At 38.0% G+C, this 21,232-nt stretch overlaps 2 protein-coding genes and 1 long non-coding RNA gene across 7 annotated transcripts in view; 1 reads left to right on the top strand and 2 right to left on the bottom strand.

The window, feature by feature from the left end:
- Positions 1 to 282: 282 nt before the first annotated feature.
- Positions 283 to 6,408, bottom strand: SNAPC2 (small nuclear RNA activating complex polypeptide 2). 2 transcript variants are annotated; one of them, XM_026707297.2, is made up of 5 exons: positions 5,926 to 6,408; positions 3,782 to 3,895; positions 3,627 to 3,695; positions 3,093 to 3,363; positions 283 to 1,356 (listed from the first exon to the last, which is right to left on the bottom strand). In XM_026707297.2, exons 1-5 carry the CDS (start codon positions 6,106 to 6,108, stop codon positions 980 to 982), a joined length of 1,014 nt encoding a protein of 337 aa, XP_026563082.2. In that variant the 5' UTR covers positions 6,109 to 6,408; the 3' UTR covers positions 283 to 979. The 2 variants fall into 2 exon arrangements, with proteins under 2 accessions (XP_026563082.2, XP_087785872.1); XM_087929746.1 differs by lacking the exon at positions 5,926 to 6,408 and adding an exon at positions 5,801 to 5,924.
- On the top strand, positions 6,383 to 20,384 carry LOC113440712 (zona pellucida-binding protein 1-like). 4 transcript variants are annotated; one of them, XM_087929744.1, is made up of 10 exons: positions 6,383 to 6,523; positions 8,267 to 8,347; positions 10,280 to 10,393; positions 15,890 to 16,027; positions 16,355 to 16,567; positions 17,091 to 17,191; positions 17,716 to 17,890; positions 18,341 to 18,511; positions 19,568 to 19,646; positions 20,018 to 20,384. In XM_087929744.1, the coding sequence occupies exons 1-10, from the start codon at positions 6,475 to 6,477 to the stop codon at positions 20,331 to 20,333; spliced, it is 1,437 nt and encodes a 478-aa protein (XP_087785870.1). In that variant the 5' UTR covers positions 6,383 to 6,474; the 3' UTR covers positions 20,334 to 20,384. The 4 variants fall into 4 exon arrangements, with proteins under 4 accessions (XP_087785870.1, XP_087785867.1, XP_087785868.1 ...); XM_087929741.1 differs by having other exon boundaries at positions 6,389 to 6,603; XM_087929742.1 differs by having other exon boundaries at positions 6,393 to 6,546.
- The window catches only part of LOC148126123 (uncharacterized), a 28,775-nt gene continuing 14,301 nt past the window's right edge, over positions 6,759 to 21,232 (bottom strand). The window contains exons 2-3 of the long non-coding RNA XR_015742846.1: positions 8,255 to 8,326; positions 6,759 to 6,816 (exon numbers count right to left, since the gene is read on the bottom strand). This is a non-coding gene — a long non-coding RNA (uncharacterized LOC148126123). The remainder of the gene's footprint in view (positions 6,817 to 8,254; positions 8,327 to 21,232) is intronic.

Genomic DNA, 21,232 nt, shown 5'->3' with positions numbered 1-21,232 from the left:
CTTCTACATGTACAGCAAGCAATGCTAGATGAGATTTTCTGTTAACTATTTTAAGAAAATAATGCTATAGTCTAGTGGTTAAGGCACCAAGCTAGAAAGTGGGAGATCGTGAATTCTAGTCTTACCTGAACCATGAAAGCCAGCTGGGTGACTTTCACTCTCAATCATTGTCTCTCAGCCCAACCCACCTTACGGGGTTGTTGCAGTGAGGAAAATAGGAGGAAGGAGTATTTGGTATGTTTGGTGCCTTATTTGTAAAATAAGATGGGATACAAGTAAATAAATAAAAATATTACTTTTATATTGTATTGAAAGTATTACAGAGCTACACTTACATTAATTATTCCCTATTTATGATCTGCAGACCAATCAAGCTACTGCAGGTTGACAATACTGCAGACATCAGGTTACATGAGATTTTGAAGTTTTCACTCAATTTGGAATTATCTTGTTTTTATGAAGTGATTGCATGAAATAAGAAACCAGAAATTTAACAGGAATTTTGCCTCACCATCAGCTAAAAGAAGTTAATTATTCAAAGTGAGCTTGAAGTAAAGGAACTTGGCCAATTATACATAAAGGAGCATGCAATCTTTTTCATAGCAGTAAAAAAAACATTTCAGCTCTTATACTGCAGAAACACTTTAATAACACTGATTGCATTTGACACCTCTGGAAGAATCCATATCCTGACAACAAAGATGCATAGTCAGAACATTAATTATGTAATCCCAAACTTTCTAAGATGAGACTGATTTCCCAGTAATAACCAGTAAACTTCAGGATTTTTGGAAGAAAAATTCTAAACAGTCACATATATCACTGATTTAAAAATACAAAGTAGACATATTGACAAGTCCAATGCTAAACACTGAACAAAATTAGGGGACCATGCTTGGCCAAAATATGACAGTTGTTTTTCCACTCTTACAGATACCAAGACACAACATTCATGACATGTGTAATAAAATAAGAGTCTTCAATCCAAAATCTCTTTTTTGTGTGCTAGAATATCCAAAGGAAACCAAAATGAATTCAATGGGCAAATACCCAGTGTCTTCCAATCTGTGGAAGATGTTGATGCTGTCACACTTATAGAAGAAGCACTACAACTAGTATCCCCTTTTTCTTGTGAAAAGCTATTTCCGACTGATGGTACATTATAAAATGTTTTAGGAAGATCTTCACTATTGTTTACAAGAGGACTGATCTTTGCTTTCCTTGTATTTTTTTCATTCTTATAGTGTGCGCTTAAATCAATATAGCATTTATACATATGTCCCTTAAGTTTCTTATAATCCAGATGACTCAGTTCTTCTGGTAATGACAAAAGCAGATCTAGTAGAACAGCTGACTCTGCAGGAAGCAAAACATAATTAGTGATTGGGAGCTATTTCATGCTGTATTTTATTTTCTAATTGACATTTTCACAAGTCTATACTTCCCCAAAAGGTCTAGCAAAATAGTTGTCACTGTTCACTCTTTCCTGCATCATCTTATTTGAATTTTAATTATCTCCAAGTCTTAAGAAATTTATGGCAATTACTAACATGCTTTTTGTATGAAAAGCTAAATGAAAACTGGTCATTACAATAACAGCTATAATTTCTCTATTATATATGTAGAAAATTCTCTTAACTCACTTCTCATTCCTATTTTCACATGGAGAAATTTGCATTTGAAAATTTTTCCTACTCTAAAATCTCAACCATTGTTCCATAAACTACTCTAAACTACTCTACTTTTCCTACTCTAAAATCTCAATTATTGTTCCATAAACGTTGCTAATAAACAAGCACGTTTTATTTTGATCTCATGAGGAATAACTGGAATTTTAAACAAGCCTTTCCTTCATTTATCATCCTAAAAGTACAAAAGTAGGTGGCCCACAGAGCTGGCCCTAGCATATTGGATGAGAAATTATTTTAAAACATTGCAGTACAGACTACATGTTTCATAACTGCTCTTTTGTTTACTATAGTTTATAATGGATAATTTTTCTGCAGAATGCATTGTAGGTGGAGCCTTTATGGACTTCCATTTTTTTTTGTATCTCTACAACTGGGAAACTAGGGAACTGCTTTATTTTAAATTTCTGCTGATTCCTATAGTGAAAATTTTGCAACTGTAAAGTAAAATAACTAGTTTATTGAGTTTGTAAGTTAATATATGTGTTTAATTCACACCAACAACACCACCAAATCTCAAATGCTTATCCAACTGCCATATTCTTGCTTCCTTCACTATAAATGCTACTCATTTTTATAGCTTTCACATATCAATATTGCAATTAAAAATATAAAGTATCTCTCACCAGAGTCACACTTGGAACAAATAAGCTTTCAGGGATCCTTGGTGCTCCCAGCTTGTTAGTTTTTCTTCAGGTAATTCATTACCCAAATTAGGTGACATCACCAGTGCTAATATTTCCCTTGTCAATGTTAATGGATGTTGTCTTGGAGGTTCTACTGCCCTAATCAAGAACTGCCAAACAAGGTATCAGTAAACAGTCCAACCAAATGCCACTGGGAACAGCAGAACCTCCAAGACCATTCCCATTAACACCAACAGGGCAAATGCTAATAACAGATAACCAGAGTTGGAAGAGACCTTGTAGGTCATCTAGTCCATCCCCCTGCCCAAGTGGGAGACCCTCCACCATTTCTGACAAATGATGATGTTACGCAGTTTGGGTAATGAAATGTCTAGATAAAAACTACCAAGCTCAGAGAGCATCAAGATCCCTGATTTCAACCCTGAGCTACAAATATTCTCCTTTATTGGTAAGTAAGCTTTCAAACGTACTGAAAATCTTGGAGACAGTTCAAGATTTTCTTTCCAGTTCTAAGGCTTTTTCATTCCCTGCAGCTTCTATACAAGAGTCTTCCCTTCAATAAGAACCCAGAACAGTTTACGAAAATGAAATTTATAATAAAGAACAACACGATATTAAAAAGTAGATATAAGAGCAACTAAGATTTAAAGATAGCGTAAATAAAACAATTACTGCCACCCAGACAAAAAATAGATATAACTCCAGATGCAAGAATAGTACATCTTATCTCTTCATCTTGGTCTAAATCCTGACTTACCACCAGGTGGTAGTTCTGGTGCTTTAGATCCCCGTGAGATCACTGAAAGATACTTGTATATTTTTTCAAAGTCCACATGTAATTCACCATTTTCTGCAGAGGTCAACAGTTCTATATTTGATGATATAGTTGCTTCCTCAGATTCTGTATTGGATTTCATATTCTTGCTAGGAACAGCTGGGGTCATGCATTGAGCAGCATTTACTTCTACAGGCTTTGGTGGCACAGAGTGAAGCAAGGAGAGTGGTTCTGCAGATGCAATTGTTAAAACCTAATTAAGGTAATCAGAAGAAAAAATATCCAGTAACTCAAGTGCCAGAAAACAGAAATTCTCTACAGAGTATATTTTCAACTACTGCATCTCTGCTTGGAAAGATGAAAATTAAAGGATTGAAGAGCTGTAGTTAGCAATGGTACAGATGGTTTTTTCAAGAGAACATTTGCATATTCAAACCTTAAAATCTCTGAAATTATTATATTCATAGAAATATTTATCTTAATAAGATCATGTCATAGAGAGGATATCACTATTACCTGGGAAAAAGCAGCTGTTACTGCATCCTCAAGGCAACCTGTTAACTTCTTAGCTAAATGAATCCATACCTGGAATAGAGAGTATGACACAATAAATGAGTATCTTTTAACCTACTTGTCTTATTTCTGAAGCCATACTTTTAACAATTTCAGACCTCTATAGGTGCTGGAACTGGGGCATTCTTCTCTTTGCATTGGCGATATCGATACCGTGCCTTGACTGCTTCCCTTGCCACACGTTCTTTCAGGAGGTCTACAAATGCTAAGATCTGCAAAATATCACACATGAATGTTTAGAAGAAGGCATATTCTATTCTTAAACCAGCATTGAAAATGGTTATTTACAGAAAAAAATGCAGTTTATTCCGGTGCAAAAGAGAAATATTACAATCAAAGCAGAATCATTTTGTTTTCTGTGACGTTGTGCTTTGTCAGTCATAGGAATAGTTATATCCAACCCACTTCATGAAAGCCCGCCACTGTAAGTTTTGCTGATTGCACGAACAAATTGAGACACCTACTGAACTTTACATTTTCAAAAATGGAGAACTAGAGTCACTAATTAATGAAAATTCTTTAGCCACAAACACTAAGTGAATCTTAACAGCTATGATGGCATACTGTTTAGAACAGGGGTCCCCAACCACCGGGCCACGGACCGGTACCGGTCCGTGGAACATTTCCTACTGGGCCGCCGGTTTGCTGGGCGCCGCCATCTTGTTTGATGAGAAAGTACTTCCGGGTGAGCTTTTCTGGTTGGAAAGCGGCGTTTGGGTCCTGAAGGAATCCTCGCGCCTTAGTTTCATCGAAGGGGGGGGGCTTCGAACGAAACTAAGGCGCGAGGATTCTTTCAGCACCCAAGGCAAGGCGAGCCGAGCGACCGTCCTGAAGCGAAGCCCATCGACAAAGAAGGAGTTGAAGGTGGCGGGGAGAAGCGGGGGACGGCTGGCTGGCCGGTTGCTCGGCTCACCTTGCCTTGTCATGCGTGCTGATGCCGGTACCGGGCCGCGGATCATTTTGTGATGCTGATACCGGGCCGTGGCACAAAAAAGGTTGGGGGCCACTGGTTTAGAATGTATTTCAGGCAAACTCTGTCCACTGCCAGGAGTTCAATCATGACTGGCTCAAGGTTGACTCAGCCTTCCATCCTTTCGAAGTCAATAAAATGAGGACCCAGATTGTTGGGGGCAATATGCTGACTCAGTCTATAAGTCTATTGCTAAGTATAACACTCAGGAGAATCTGATCTGTTTCAGGCTATGAAACCTGCTAGTTAAACAAACTGGAACACCTTATTAAGAGACAAAATTTTACTAATAGAAAGCTGGTTGTATTCAAGTATCTTTTCTTTTATGTACACTGAGAGCATTTGCACCAAGACAAATTCACACTTGGCCAATAAAGAATTCTATTCTATTCATTCTATTCTCTTTTTTTTGCCTTTTTTACCTCATGGAACCCATTTCATGGATATTTTGGACCTGAGAAATAATTAGTCCAAAGTCATATCTCAGAATTGTAATTCTGAGGATTAAAATATGGGGAGACTCCATGTATGCTATTTGACTTCTTTGATAGAAAGGCTGGATGGAAATGTAATAAAAATACACACTAATAGGAAGGCAAACATTTTTCTATTAACAGATAGTTCTGCTTTGATTTAAATTTGGCTTGACGATGAATTCTTAAACATGGGAAAACTTATTCACAGCCGTGCCATTTCTTTAGACATAAGAAAGTATTGCTGTTTGACATTTAGGCTTCTTTTACAATTCAAGAGTTATGTTTTACCATTCAAAAGCTATACATTCAGCAGGCCACATATATGCAAGATAGACTCTTAGTGTATGTTCCACATTCTTTATCACAGAGACAAGGGTTTGTAGTTATTTCTTCTCTCTTCTCTTTGTTTTCAAAAGCTTGGGACACTTCCATTTCATCTTTAAATGTCCTGTCTGCATCACTCAAAGGCACTCGCCTGCCACTTTCAAACCCACTTCACAATTAGAAATATATTAAGTTCCCATCTTCAGGCTAGATCACTGCTATTATTTATCTCGTATTTGGGCAGCTGAAATTCAAAATGGGCCATGTTAAAATGAAAGATAATGTCCAGATTAAACAGTGACTAGGATAACTCAAAACAGTTTCAACCCGTAACAGGAAGTAATTACCTGTATATAGCACATAGTATACATTCTAGCACAAATTCTTCAGATATTCCTGTCTTTCGTGTTAGGAGGATCCTACCGAAGCCTTTTAAGTCACCCCAACCCACAGACTGCGCCTATAAACCCACCTCATCCTCATTTCTGGAAGGCAAATATTTCTTCAGCTGTTCCGGCCGCAGCGGGCCCGGAGTCTGGGCTTGAGCTCTCAAAGCCTGGAGAAGACGTCGCTTTTCTCGATCCGTCCAAACCCGGACTGCGGGGTCCAGGCGGAAGCGAGCGGGCGCCGATCGCAGCCTCGACGGGGGCTTCATAGCTCTCCACCCAGAAAAGCCCAGGCGCCAAACTAAGAAAAAGCCGGCGGGGGCGGGGGGGAGAGGAGCGCCTTCGCGTTCCCGCGCAACGAATTTCGCCGCCCCCTTCCTTACTCCTCCCGCCCACAAAGTTTCGCAGCCCGCGGGGCTCAAGACCGCATTTCGTAACACAAACACCTCGCCAAGGTACGATTTCCAAGACTCGCTTTCTGATGACGTAGGCAGCTTACGCAACCACCGGCGACCGGAAGGAGGAGAGGGGGCTGGTGACGTAGCCGACGCTTCCAAAGGAGGGGCGGGGCCGGTAAGCGGTCGGGGAGTCACAGAAGGCTTGCGTACCAATGCCTTTCCTCCCTTCTCGTTACCATGGTGATAGAGTGGGAACGCCCTCCGTCGCGGAGCAAATTGTCCTCGAGTCTGGCTACATGTCCATGTCAGGTCGAGGGGTTGGAGTTGCTTTGGGTGCCATAATCCTCTTTCTTTGGGAGAGGCCTGGTATGGAGATAGATTGCAGTGAGGTGGCCGGTCCTAGAAGGGTGGGAGCTTCAACCATTGGAAGTTTTCAAGAAGATACTGGACTGCCATCTGTCAGAAATGGTGTAGGGTCTCCTGCTTAGGTGGGGGTTGGACTAGATAACCCACAAGGTTCCTTCCAACTCTGTTATTTCTGTTATTCTGGTTCCCATTGCTTGGAGGCTGGGATTCCGTCTGTGGGATGTAGAACGCCTTGAATAGGACAAGACTTTGATACATGCAACTATGTAGGGCTATTGTGTCATAAAGATGAGGTAGCTCTAGGCAAAAGATTGAAAGTCCAGCTTTCCCCATAATGGCACCTTCATACTGATGAGCAATATTTATCAGTAATTTATTCTGTTTGTTGGGGACATTAAAAAAACAATTTGACTTGGCCATTAACAGATGAAATAATAGCCCAATGCTCATCTTGGCTCGCAGGCAAAATGGCTGTATTATTTCATGAAAAACTTAAGTTTGGGGGAAGTCAGATGTAAATGATTCATTTTATTTAGCAGCTTAAAGCCCATCAAGTGAAGGGAAGGGCAAATGGAAAGAGACAGGTGGGAGGTGAGAAGAATAAACAGGAGGTAGATGCTAATAGGAAAATGCTAATTGTTTACTGAAGTAAATATTCAGCCAGCCATGTTTTGAGCAAGTCTCTAAGACATAACACACATACATACTTTGAATAAGGACAATATATTTGTAGTCCATTTAGTGAACATTTAGAAATTTGACAGCTACCCAGTTATACAAATACCCATCTCGATATTTTCAATTTTAAGAGCATGGGAGTTCATATTTCTTGGCAAATAATGATTATAGTTGTGTTACCATCCCTTCTGCTTTAAAAGACACTTAAATTGTGTACAAAAATATCGCCCAAACTAAATATTATTTGTTGATTTACTTTAGGTTCCCTATGCCATAATAGTGAATATTATAAGCACAAACTTCCTAGTCAAGAAAATGCTTATAAAGTTATCTTTGAATATTAATAACTTGAGATGGATAGACTCATAATCCAAAGAAATCCCACTTTAGATACTCTGATTTACATGGGGGAGGGGGAATAAAAGGTTGGTTATATGAGGTCACAGTTATACTTGACAACACCTGTGAACTCAGTAACTATATTTCAGATCTGTTCATTAGTCTCAGTTTTCTTAATACACATGTTGCTACTTACAGTACATATTGCTATTAGTTTCAGTAAGCCACTGAAACTAATAGCAAACAATGGATTGAGGAATGCAGGAAGGCAGTAGTGGAAGCAGTACAGTAAGTGCACTGATTGTGATTTGGCCACCTGATTATGAGGAAGTTGTGGTGAGTTCAACTAGCCGTGAATCCTGATTTGAGGCTCTGTATTAAAACAAGGCCAACTGTAATGAATATATAGGTTGTTATGAAACTGTGAGTGAGAATTCCTTATAAAATCAGGTTATGATCCAAAGATCTAATACTATGTTCTCCTTTACTTTTACCTTACTCTTTGTTGCTAGATAGGAGCTAGCTTTCTGGAGTTTCAGTGGACCATTATACTGGAAAAGGCAGCTTTGTAAACATTGAAAGAAAAATAGTTTGCACGTAAAATAATTTCCACAGCAGCTTGCTGAGGTTTTACCTTGTTTTTCAGGCTGTGCACTCTTTCATGATTTGGACAAGTCTGATAATGAAACGTCTTCAGGGCAAGCACCTATTGAAGAGAAAGAGACAGGTAAAAATTAATAAAGTTGAACTTCACCTTTCCAGGAAGACTTTGAGATCTCTAACAATAGATGGGGGTATTTAGCTTTTTCACATGTCTAACCCCTGGATATTAAAGTCTTAGATGTCTCATCATAGCATCATGTTCTGTCCAACTGATCTAGTCATAAATATACATATTATTTAGAACTATACAGCTGAAGACCCTTTCATCGTACTCTCTTAGGACTGTACCTCACTTTCATTTCTTTCAGAACTCACTTTTGTCCACATTGGCGCCAAGGAATTCACTCTACCATGCAAGCCTGAGAAAACAGATGTTGTGATTGGTATGAATCCTACCTACAACTGGAACCTGGAAAATGGAGGTTAGGCTTTGTTGCTCAGGGTTTTCTTGTGGAGGTATATATGAATATGTTCTGGCTTTCAAAGCTTCTTTAGATCACTCTGCCTCAGATTTTTGGAGAGCTGAATTCAAATACTTTATAAATATTTTATAGTAGGAATAAATTCCAAGTGCCTGTCAGACCTGCCCCAGTCTGATCTCCTAGGGAAGTAAAACTCTGAACTCCATTTGCTTGAAGTGAAAAGGCACTTTTACTAAGAGATGCTGATTGAAGTGGAGCCAAGCAGAATCTAAAGTTCCTGTGCACCAATTCAGGACTAACCCCTTGGTTCCTCTTAGCCCTCCCCCCATGGTCTGTCTGTGTGTAGCCAATCTAGCATCGCTGAGATGTTTTGGGAAATGCTGAAGTTGTTTGGGCTGGTAAAATTTCACTCTCATGGTAAACTGCCTTGAAGATGCCATCACGCTTTCACAAACTGGATTTCAAAACACTCTGTTCTTCAACTGTCAATCCCCACCTCCTAGTTTCCCATCAATGTCTCAACATACGTTCACACAAAAACCACCACAATGATGTGATCCGCAATTATAATTTCAAAAAAGGCAACTATGATCTTATAAACAACGATCTCTCATCCCTTGATTGGCAATCTCTATTCACTGGATGCAATACTGTTGAAGACCATTAAGGAAACTTCAATCCAAAAAGAGATCACTCTGGCGGAAAAACAAATCTGGTCCTGCAACTCTTACACTGCAAAAACATATGGACTACACAACTTGATCAGGGCAAAACAATAGATGCAATCTACATAGACTTCTGTAAAGCCTTTGATTCAGTGGTACATGACAAACTACTACTAAAAATAAAATCCTATGGTATCTCTGGACAACTGCATAACTGGATAGAAGCATTCCTGTCAAACAGACAACAAATGGTCAAAATTGGGAGTGTCCTATCAAATTCTGTACCTGTCAATAGTGGTGTCCCCCAAGGCAGTGTTCTAGGACCAACTCTCTTCATACTCTACATAAATGACCTCTGTGATCCTATTAAGAGCAACTGCGTTTTTTTCGCTGATGATGTAAAGCTGTTCAATACCACAGACAATACTGCTATACTCACCTCTAATGATCTAAGTGCTAGTGCCCACTGCAACTACATAGCCAAAAAAGCATTAAGAGTTGTTAACCTAATCTTACGTAGCTTTTTCTCTGGTAATATCACACTACTAACTCTTCTGGAGTTTCAGTCCACATTATACTGAAAAGGCAGCTTTCTGGATCATAAACATTGAAAGAAAAATAGTTTGCAACAGCAGCTTGCTGAGGTTTTGACTGATAATGAAACTCTTCTCAGGGCAAGCACTCATTGGAAGAGAAAGAGACAGGTAAAAATTAATAAAGTTGAACTTCACCTTTGAGATCTCTAACAATAGATGGGGTATTTAGCTTTTTCTGCATCTAACCCCTGGATAGCATCATGTTCTGTCCAACTGATCTAGTCATAAATATACATATTATTTAGAACTATACAGCTGAAGAACCTTTCATCCCTACTCTCTTAGGACTGTACCTCACTTTCATTTCTTTCAGAACTCACTTTTGTCCACATTGGTGCCAAGGAATTCACTCTACCATGCAAGCCTGAGAAAACAGATGTTGTGATTGGTATGAATCCTACCTACAACTGGAACCTGGAAAATGGAGGTTAGGCTTTGTTACTCAGGGTTTTCTTGTGGAGGTATATATGAATATGTTCTGGCTTTCAAAGCTTCTTTAGATCACTCTGCCCTCAGATTTTTGGAGAGCTGAATTCAAATACTTTATAAATATTTTATAGTAGGAATAAATTCCAAGTGCCTGTCAGACCTGCCCCAGTCTGATCTCCTAGGGAAGTAAAACTCTCAACTCCATTTGCTTGAAGTGAAAAGGCACTTACTAAGAGATGCTGATTGAAGTGGAGCCAAGCAGAATCTAAAGTTCCTGTGCACCAATACAGGACTAACCCCTTGGTTCCTCTTAGCCCCCCATGGTCTGTCTGTGTGTAGCCAATCTGGCATCGCTGAGATGTTTTGGGAAATGCTGAAGTTGTTTGGGCTGGTAAAATTTCACTCTCATGGTAAACTACCTTGAAGATGCCATCACGCCTTCACAAACTGGATTTCAAAACACTCTGTTCTTCAGCTGTCAATCCCCCTCCTAGTTTCCCATCAATGTCTCAACATACGTTCACACAAAAACCACCACAATGATGTGATCCGCAATTATAATTTCAAAAAGGCAACTATGATCTTATAAACAACGATCTCTCATCCCTTGATTGGCAATCTCTATTCACTGGATGCAATACTGTTGAAGACCATTACAACATATTTTTACTTGAAGTCAAAAGAGTCATCAAACTATATGTACCAACAACTACTCCCAAAACAAAACAAAAAAACAGATTGCCCATAACAATAAGGAAACTTCAATCCAAAAAGAGATCACTCTGGCGGAAAAACAAATCTGGTCACGTTGCCAATTTCAAAAGCCGATACAAAAATTTATGCCACCAAATAAAGACCGAATGCACTAATTATCACATTAAACAAGAGGAAAACCTTCTAAGCACCAATTCCACCAATGCTTTTTACAATTTTGTAAACAACAAACTAAAAGATTCAAGGTCTATCCCACCCTGATAGGACCTAATGGTAAAGACTGCAACGACGACACCATTAAAGCCAACATCTTTAACACATTTTTGGCTCAGTATTTGTAAACAGCAATGGATCATGCCCAGCATTTCCTAGCCGAACCACAGATAACTACAGTGATCTAATACATATCGATTTTACAGAAGACAATGTTGAAAAAGCACTACGCAATCTAAAACCATCCCTATCTATTGGACCGGATGGAATATGTGCCTATTTCTTAAAAAAGTTATCCACTGCCATAGCCAAACCTCTAAGCGTAATCTTTGAAAAATCTTTCAGGACCAGTTCCTTGCCTAACCTATGGTCACAAGCCACAGTCATCCCCATCTTCAAAAAGGGAGACCCTTGCCTAGTTGAAAATTACAGCCAATCTCCTTATGCTGCGTCACCTGTAAAGTCATGGAATCAATTATTAACCAATCCATCATCCTCCACTTAGAGACAAACAACCTACTCTCCAATAAACAATTTGGTTTCAGAAAAAAACTATCCTGTAATCTGCAACTCTTACACTGCAAAAACATATGGACTACACAACTTGATCAGGGCAAAACAATAGATGCAATCTACATAGACTTCTGTAAAGCCTTTGATTCAGTGGTACATGACAAACTACTACTAAAAATAAAATCCTATGGTATCTCTGGACAACTGCATAACTGGATAGAAGCATTCCTGTCAAACAGACAACAAATGGTCAAAATTGGGAGTGTCCTATCAAATTCTGTACCTGTCAATAGTGGTGTCCCCAAGGCAGTGTTCTAGGACCAACTCTCTTCATACTCTACATAAATGACCTCTGTGATCCTATTAAGAGCAACTGCGTTTTTCGCTGATGATGTAAAGCTGTTCAATACCACAGACAATACTGCTACCCTTCAAAAAGATCTTGACTGTGTATCAGAATGGTCAAACAAATGGCAACTTCAAATCTCAACAAATAAATGCTCTGTCTTACATATTGGCAAAAAAATCCGAAAATAAAATACAAGCTGAATAGTCAAGATCTTGTTGATGATCCAAGCTCTGTAAAGGACCTTGGAATACTCACCTCTAATGATCTAAGTGCTAGTGCCCACTGCAACTACATAGCCAAAAAAGCATTAAGAGTTGTTAACCTAATCTTACGTAGCTTTTCTCTGGTAATATCACACTACTAACTAGAGCATACAAAACATTTGCTAGACCAATACTCGAATACAGCTCATCAGTCTGGAACCCACATTACGTATCTGATATTAGCACAATTGAGAAAGTCCAGAAATATTTCACAAGAAGAGTTCTCCACTCCTCTACTTGTTGTAGAATACCTTATGCCACGAGACTTGAAATTCTAGAACTAGAAAACCTTGAATTACGCCGTCTTCAGTCTGATTTAAGCATGGTATATAAAATCATACATTGCAATGTCCTACCTGTCAATGAATACTTCAGCTTCAACCATAACAACACAAGAGCACACAACAGATACAAACTCAAGGTTAACCGCACCAAGCTTGATTGCAGGAAATACGACTTCAGCAACAGAGTGGTCTGGAATACTCTACCCGACTCTGTAGTTTCTTCCCCAAACCCCAAAAACTTTAACCTTAGACTGTCTACTATTGACCTCACCCCTTTCCTAAGAGGTCTGTAAGGGGCGTGCATAAGCGCACCAACGTGCCTACCGTCCCTGTCCTATTGTTTCTTTTATTTTTCTTTCGTTTTTCTTATATGTACTCATTTCATGTATTCATAATTGTGTATACACTTTTACTTATTATCTCGTAAACAATTGACAAATAAATAAAATAAAATAAATAAAATAAAAATAAGTTATACAACTTTATTGCCCATTTGTTTCTCTGTCCCTTCCCTGATTGATGGCAGAATGCCAGCAAGGCGCCAAGCTGAAACTGGTGGATCTGAGAGTGCCTTGCATGTAGCTAAACCTAAGAGCAGCGGTAGATAAGTTGGTGTCCTTCAGATGTTTTGGTGTGCAGCTCTTAAAATAGAAGACTTTTGGACTTCAGAATGTCTGGAGGATTCTTTTTTAAGACTGTTAAATGATTTGAACTTGCTAAATTAAATTAGAATATAAAATTATTTCCTGTTCCAGTTTAACAAGTTATTAAAAATTGACTCTAAATACAAATTACAAATGGCATTACACAACCTGAAAACTATATTATTAAATTGGCTTTTTGTTTGTAGTTGGTTTCTAACATAATATTATTTCTGAGTAATACCCACTTAGTTACTCAATCTGGACAAAGGTTTTTAAGGAGATGGAAATATTGCACAACAACCTTTAGTATTATTTCTAGTTTTATTTTTTGTAAAACGTGCAACATAATAATTTACTGCCAATTTATTGTAACAAAAGATATGAGTTCACTATCAGCTTTCTACAAGAAAACAAATAAATAAACATTCAATGATAAATTCAGATAAGTAGATTTACTGTAATAGTTATGAAATAATTCCTACAATTGTATTAAATGAGAACCTTATTTATGGTGCATTCAAAGTTCAAATATACTTGTAATATAATGCATCAGAAGCTATTCTCTTTGGATGGAAGTGATGGTTTCTGTCTGTCTCTTATTCTGATAGTAGGTGGATCAGGTACCAGGCTGTTCACTTGTATTGTATAACTTGGTCTCACATATGCTTTTTAAATTTGCATCAGTACATTTTAAAAGTGTGGATTATAACATTGGCTGAAAAACTAAATACAAGAAAGGATTTTAAAAGATTATTTAAAATTTGCTATTTTTACAATTGGCTTCAAATGTTTAGTTATATTAATAAAGTAATTCCCAACGGATCATCTTCCTCTATATGCCTCTTTTTTCTAAGCAGAAATATGGAATATAGATGTTTAAAATGTTGTATCTTTGCAAAATATTACAAATGTACAACTGCAAATATCTCTGAAATCATTTATTGTATTACATTGTATTCTTCATGATATTCCTTTCAAAGTGTTGTTAATGTGTTGCTTGTATAAATATATAACTTTAAATACCTGGAGGGCACATAGCTTACTTCTTCCTTAGGCAAAAGCACAAGTGTATAATCTTTGATTTGCTAATAGTTATGTGTGTCAGAATGTGCACACAGAGAGAGATGGAAATACAGTTTAGAGAAAGAAATTTAACTTGTCAAGCCAATTTTTCCTCCTGGATCCAAATCTTAAGAATTGGCAGTGATGGTAGTCCTGTAGTTACACTGATGGCTTACTAATGGGCTGCCCTCCCAGATGCTACTGATTGCAGACCAGTATTGGTTGACTCTAAGGTAAGAAGGATTGAGACAGTGAGGCAGGTAGATTTATATGTGGGCTACAAAAACATTATACAAAATAGAACAGAACAGAACAGAATACTTTATTGGCCAAGTGTGATTGGACAACAAGGAATTGTATTGGTGTAAATACTCTCAGTATATATAAAAGAAAAGATACATTCGTCAGGAGTGGAGAATCATAAGGTACGACACGTAATGATAGTCAGAGGGTACAATAAACAATCAATCATACTAGGAAACAGTCAATATAAATCGTAAGTATACAAGCGACAAAGTTACAGTCATATAGTCACAAGTGGGAGTGGATGGGTGGTAACGAATGATGACAAGATTAACAGAAACAGTAGTGCAGACTTTGTAATAGTTGAACAGGGTTGAGGGAATTACTTGTTTAGCAGTGATGGCACTAAGAGATGCAGAAAATTCTAACTCTGCTGTCATTTAGTGGTCCTCCAGATTTTTGTAGTTCAGATAGTCCTAATTATTTGACTCTTATCCAAGTACAAACATACAATTTTAGTCCCCTAAGACAAATCTGCAAGTGCTTTTCAACTTCCCAGGTAAAAAACCAAGCTGATCAGAATTCTAATTTTAATAATAATTTCTCTATATTTATCTAGGCAATTCAATAGATTAGGCTCATTTTTCTAGTATCTATTTTATAAAGCAGAAAATATTGGAACAACTGCTTTAAATGACATTACTGAGTGTAACAATGCATTGACATAGCTATTTTTTTCTATTTAATTGAGACACATACATTTTTATATCTTTAAGGCCCTTGACTGGAAAATAATAATTGGAGTAGGTCATGAGAAAACCTAATATTTCCAAGCATGTAATTTAATTATATGATTAATGATATATTTTATTTTAAAATTTGAAGTACATTTTTAGTAAAGGCATGATATGAAAAAGTAAGGTTAATAACTGATTTTATGTGGGATAGTCATAGGTTCCAAGGTTTCTTGAACTGGGCAATCAGAGAAGATTCCTTTCCAAAAGAAATGTTAAATGGTTTGGAAGTGGGTTATGAGTTCCTACATTATGAAATTTTACCATTGTAAGCTGTCAGGGGTTACTGTATGTGATTTGAGCAGCCATAACAAATGAATAAGTAAAATTTCTAGTTCAGTGCAGGTGCTTTGTTTAATTGACTAAGATAAAGTTGCCATTCTCGAATGATATGACTTAATTGTCTGCTTTCCAGAAAACCTAACTCTCCATTCTGGTGCCTCCCTGATTTTACATGAATTTCGTGCTGAGGAGAGTGGGCGCTATACCTGTTCCATCTCTTTCACAGAGGAAGACCAGCTCCATACTATAAGTTTCTCTCATACGGTGGTGGGTGAGTATATCCCTGCTGTTATGAAGGATGGCTAAACAATAGGAAACCAATGCTATGGATGCTTGATAAGGGAACAACATTTGATTTGATTTATTTGATTATGTGGAGAGATTGTGGAAGAAAATGTTTTTCAGAAACAAGTATGAAGAAACCAGCTTTCCCGTGACTGGATCCTCTAGTCGCATGCCAACATACCTTTTCAATTTTCTAATAATTCATTATTGTTCCCAGAATTTGGAATCTGATCTTTTCTTCCTGATTGCTACGATGTGGCGCCTTCACTATCCTTATAGTGGAAATTAAATTTCATTGTGTTCCTTTTCTCAGGGTATCACATACGTGGAGAATTACAGGTCCTCCTGATTTTTCAGAGCAACTCATGTGATAAGTCACTAACACGTGAGTTTGTGAGGAGTCTACACAAACAGCTGAGTCAATTGGTGTCCCACCTACATTGTGAGCTCCTTTCTGGGAGCACCACTTGCTTTCCTACTGTGGAGCAGCCTTTGGATGAGTTCAACCTCCAAGTAGAGCTAAAAGGTCAGAGCCAAAAAAGAATATGGTTTGGAGGCTCCCAGACAAAATCAGAAAGATAGATTTCGGTTGTACTTTGGGGAGAAAGTGAAGTTTAGCCTGGGAAAGATTCATGGAGAAAAGAATATTTTTCTATTTTAAGTTTGGCTTTCAAATTTTCAGAGGTAAAGTTTCCCTGAAATCACTATCTATCGCTCATAATAAATTTTGGATAAAGAAAAGCTCTCAATTGAGGGCAAGGACTATTATATAAATATATTATGAAGTAGACAACTGTCTAAAGTTTAGCCACTGTAGTTTTCATGCTGCATGCAAACTGGGGGAAAGCGTGTAGTATACTGTCAATGGATTTTACAAAGCACTTCTCCAAAGAGCCTAGAACATTGTCCAAAAAAAGATTGTGATGAAAATGTTTTGTGTATTATTATTTTGCAGTATTTCAGGGTGTTTGGATTCTGTGTGTGGTGTAAAAAAAAGAATATAGTGGTTAGAACAGATCACAAGAACAGTATGTATTTTTGTTTTCCAGTAACTCCATTTGGAAAGGACTGGGATAAATCCTGCTACCCTCAGACTGATTCCATGCCATTGGAATGTTACCACTCAGCAGTCCAGAAAAATCTACAGGAGGTTTGTAATTTGTCCCACTAGGAAATGACTTTTGGAGCTAGTTACATTTTCACCAAATGCCTGCTAGGAAGCTTGTCTTTCAAAAGGCAACAAGAAGTTTCATGTACTTGGATCAAGCACATCTGGCAAAGGTCAACAGGTTGCATGGCTTTATTATTCTGCTCTTGTCACTACACTTACACCTAATCAGAATCTGTGAATATGCATTTTGCATTCTCAAACTAATAGTTAATACTTAATTGATCTATGATGGTGGGGCTATTTACCGTGGGGTGGGAATCAAGTACATCAAACAACAAGCCTATTGAAGAAGTTGATGCATGCTTTTATCCATAAGACATTTAGTATACGATTAACTAAGTTTTGCCTACTCATTTTAATGGAATATACATGACATTAACAGCAATTGCTGACCTCCTAAATTTCCTGTTCACTTATTGTACACACACACTCATAGGAAAAGTGGTTATCTATTTCACTTTGGAGCTCCCAAAGTTTTCTTTTCTTGACCCATTGCTCTACAGGCCAAGGAAGCCATGACTGAATTTATGGATACGAATAAAAACTTTTCTCTGGAAACATCAAATGGTTCGCATGTTTCTTTTGTCAACACCTTTTTCAATTTCTTAGAAGATGGAAAGTGCCAAGAAGGTTATGGACAGACACAGGAGCTACAGTCATACTGTCCCGACTGCTGTAGTGAGTTAAGCAGGTGATCCAAAAGCTACTGCCTCATCTGTCTTCAGACAACACTGTCTTTGGTCTATAAACTTCTGTTTCTCTCTATACTGTGGGAAGTCTTTTACCCATTCTCTTCCCATCCATTTGTCTTGTCTTTTTCATATAATGTTTTCTGTAGCTCTGTCAGGTGTATATTGGAACCCATGCAGATTCTGTCCAAATATAGGGACTTACTTATTTATTAGCCTGTACTGCATATGATTCCTCCAAATTAATAAATTAATAAAAAAAATATTCAGAAGAGCTCACATTTTTTAAAAAGATACTTTTGATAGGGACCGCCCTTATGTGGTCAACATTGAAATTCATCTTATCTGCACCCAACAAATTAGGTTAATGGGGACATGACATTTGTTCTTTTCACTTTACCCTTTCTTTTTTCTCTTTATCTGCCATTTTTCTGGACAGCTTTCTGCCCCCCTGGAACATACAGTGTGGCTACCACCGACAGCTGTGTTCTCTGTCCAATTGGGAGCTATAGCTTGCACTATGGGACAGTCTTTTGTATTTCATGTGACAACAATTGGCTTACCTCTCACCCTGGTGCCAGAACATCAGCAGACTGCATGAATATGAGAGGTATGTATTAGATTGGATATTTCCTTAGGGTCCCATTTTTGGCAGCAATTATTGGCAGTCAGTTTTTTATTTTTTTTAAAAAAATACAAATCCTACCTTCAGAAGAAATTTTCAGGACTACAGCAGGAAAAGAATTCATTTTTTTTTCTTCTTGTTTCAGTCATAATCATAAGCAACCCCATAGCCCTACTAACATTACTTATACTTGTTAAGAGCGCCATACTAAAAGCATAAGTGTAGTTAACATGTCTTGTTTGGCTTTCCAGTGTTGTTCTTTCAATGACATAAATTGAAGGAAGTGGTGAGATATTCCATAAGTGTGTGGGTATGGTTACGGAGGTGTCTGAAAAATACAGTTTCTAAGATTCTTTTTTTTTTTTTGTAATTCTGTTTGTAAATAAATACAAACATTTAGTTTATTGTCCTAGTTGCAAATCTTAACACATGGGAAGAACACTAGGTTTGGGAAGGTTTATATAGTAGTAAGTGGAAATGAAAAAATAGCAGGTGAACATGTAGTTTTAGCGCTTGGTCCCAATATTTATGTATTCTAGCTTCCTGTTTTCCTTCCATATATAATAATTGGGATAGATGCTATAACTGTATAAGCGGCTTGACTTTGGGTGCTGAGAATCCCTTAAAATTATCTATTGCAATGTCCTAGCCATCAGTGAATACTTCAGCTTCAACCACAACAATACAAGAGCACACAATAGATACAAACTCAAGGTAAACCACACCAAACTTGATTGCAGGAAATACGATTTCAGCAACAGAGTGGTCAATGTCTGGAATACTCTACCTGACTCTGTGGTTTCTTCCCCAAACCCCAAAAACTTTAACCTTAGACTGTCTACTATTGACCTCACCTAGCAGGTCTGTAGGGGGTGTGCATAAGCACACCACCGTGCCTACCATCCCTGTCCTATTGTTTCTTTTTTATTTGTATCCATTTCATGTATTCATAACCATGCTTATACTTATACCTGTTATCTAATACTTGCTTGACAAATATATAAATAAAATAAAAAATAAAAATAATCTGTCTTCATATAGTTCCTCCTTCACATCGATTTTCTGTAGTGATGATAGCCTTTGTTGTGCCTCCACTTGGTTGCCTCTGTCTCATTGTGATGTAAGTTTTGAGTATTCTCATTTCCTATCTTATTTCATTCTTGTAAAAGTTGGTAGGCCAGATAGATTTATGAGCAATCAGTTTAAATTAATCCATCTAAAGAAGGATTAAGATCCAGTTAAAATTATCTAATCAGACAATTTAGGTATTATTACTTAAAACCTTCTTTTAAGTTAGCAATTACAAAACAGCTTTTCAGTATATGATATTTCTCACATGCTTTGTAAAAGGTTATATACAGTGGGTTCCTAGAAAATTGAAAAAAACACAATTCATGGGAAAGAGAATGTTATTTTGGCAAAACAATGGTGTGGATGTCTTTTAGGGTTCACATGTTTCTAGTTAAACGTTTCTCTGTCCTTCTCTTGCAGCGGTTGCTATTGTTTTCGCCATCACTGGCAGAAATGCCGTTCCGCCATTAAAGTTGATGGTCAGACCAAAGTACAAGAAGAAGCTCCTGCTTCTGCTACAGTTGATGAAGAGACCAAAGTTCAAGAAGAAGCTTCAGCTTCTGCTAATGACACTGCCCTTGTAGCCACTGAAGAACGTCATTCTCTCCCCATAACTTTTTCTACTTCTGAACATCCCAAGAAGGAAGGGGGCATGTCTCCACCTCCTTCCAAGCAAGAACCACGGGCTCTTCCTGGGCTGGCAAATCCTAGTGCCAGAGGCCTTTTGTCATCATAGCTCTAACTTGCTTTGAATGATAATTCGCAATAAATTATTACCCAGGAAGTAGCTTTGGTCCTGTTGTTTTGCTGATAGGTTAGCCCCCACTAACCACCCTACTCAGATGTTTCATTTTCTGTGGTTCTCTTCTGCTGTTTTTTTTTTTTTTTGCTGCTATTTTATTTCCATACCAAGAAGGTTAAAGGTATATATTCCTTAGTAACCATTGTACTTTATTACACTAACATAGGCTAGCAGGCTGAATAAAATTTGAGCTGAGTGTTCATTTCTAGTATCTAATGTCAGGCTGGGTAGGTGTGGCTGGATGGTCATGTGACTGGGTGGGCATGGCCAACTTGCCATCATTCATCACACCCAGCCCCGCCTCCTGGCCTTGGGCCTATACACAGCACCTCCAGAAATAAAAGGGTTAACCAATCCTCAGTTTCCTGGTGCAAATGCCCCCTCTTCCCCACCTCCCTTCCAGTGAAAGGATGTGGAGACACCAGCAAAGCATTTTGCTCCCATCACCAAGGAAAGTAAGACATTGGAGGCTGAGCTTATTAAAAAGCAATATACTGTATCATAACAGCCAACATATCACGCGTGAGGTGGCAGAGGCAATAAATCCCATTGATTCCTCAGAAGCAATTTACAATAAAAGCCCATCTGCACCCCAAAAATAATAAATAAATATGGTAGTAGAAGGAGAAGGGTTGACAATACTCTGTGCAGGCAATTCTGAAAGGGACTAAGCTAAAGCTGGATTAACCCCTATGGATGGCTAGGCTAATGACCAAATGTAGAGAGCATGCCTGCAACTGATTCTGTCACTGTCAGCAGCATCATGAGATTTGTGTTGAGAGAAGAGGGCGAACCATGGAACAGCTAATGACAACTTCAGGATACCTCTAGCT

Source organism: Pseudonaja textilis, chromosome 3 (genome assembly GCF_049901715.1).
Source record: "Pseudonaja textilis isolate UNSWEBS1 chromosome 3, rPseTex1.2, whole genome shotgun sequence".
Classification (NCBI taxonomy): domain Eukaryota; kingdom Metazoa; phylum Chordata; class Lepidosauria; order Squamata; family Elapidae; genus Pseudonaja; species Pseudonaja textilis.
The sequence above is the reverse complement of the archived record's forward strand: the minus strand, read 5'-3'. Positions and strand labels throughout refer to the sequence as shown.

Excerpts from the sequence above, each read along its gene's own strand:
- SNAPC2 (XM_026707297.2), bottom strand. The coding sequence starts at position 6,108 with ATGAAGCCCCCGTCGAGGCTGCGATCGGCGCCCGCTCGCTTCCGCCTG. Across the intron at positions 3,696-3,781 it reads CAGTTCCAGCACCTATAGAG|GTATGGATTCATTTAGCTAA; the intron begins GTCTGAAATTGT and ends TCTCTATTCCAG. Across the intron at positions 1,357-3,092 it reads ACCAGAACTACCACCTGGTG|AGTCAGCTGTTCTACTAGAT; the intron begins GTAAGTCAGGAT and ends TGCTTCCTGCAG.
- LOC113440712 (XM_087929741.1), top strand. The coding sequence starts at position 6,450 with ATGCCTTTCCTCCCTTCTCGTTACCATGGTGATAGAGTGGGAACGCCC. Across the intron at positions 16,568-17,090 it reads CCTCCAAGTAGAGCTAAAAG|TAACTCCATTTGGAAAGGAC; the intron begins GTCAGAGCCAAA and ends TTTGTTTTCCAG. Across the intron at positions 17,891-18,340 it reads ATACTGTCCCGACTGCTGTA|CTTTCTGCCCCCCTGGAACA; the intron begins GTGAGTTAAGCA and ends TTTTCTGGACAG.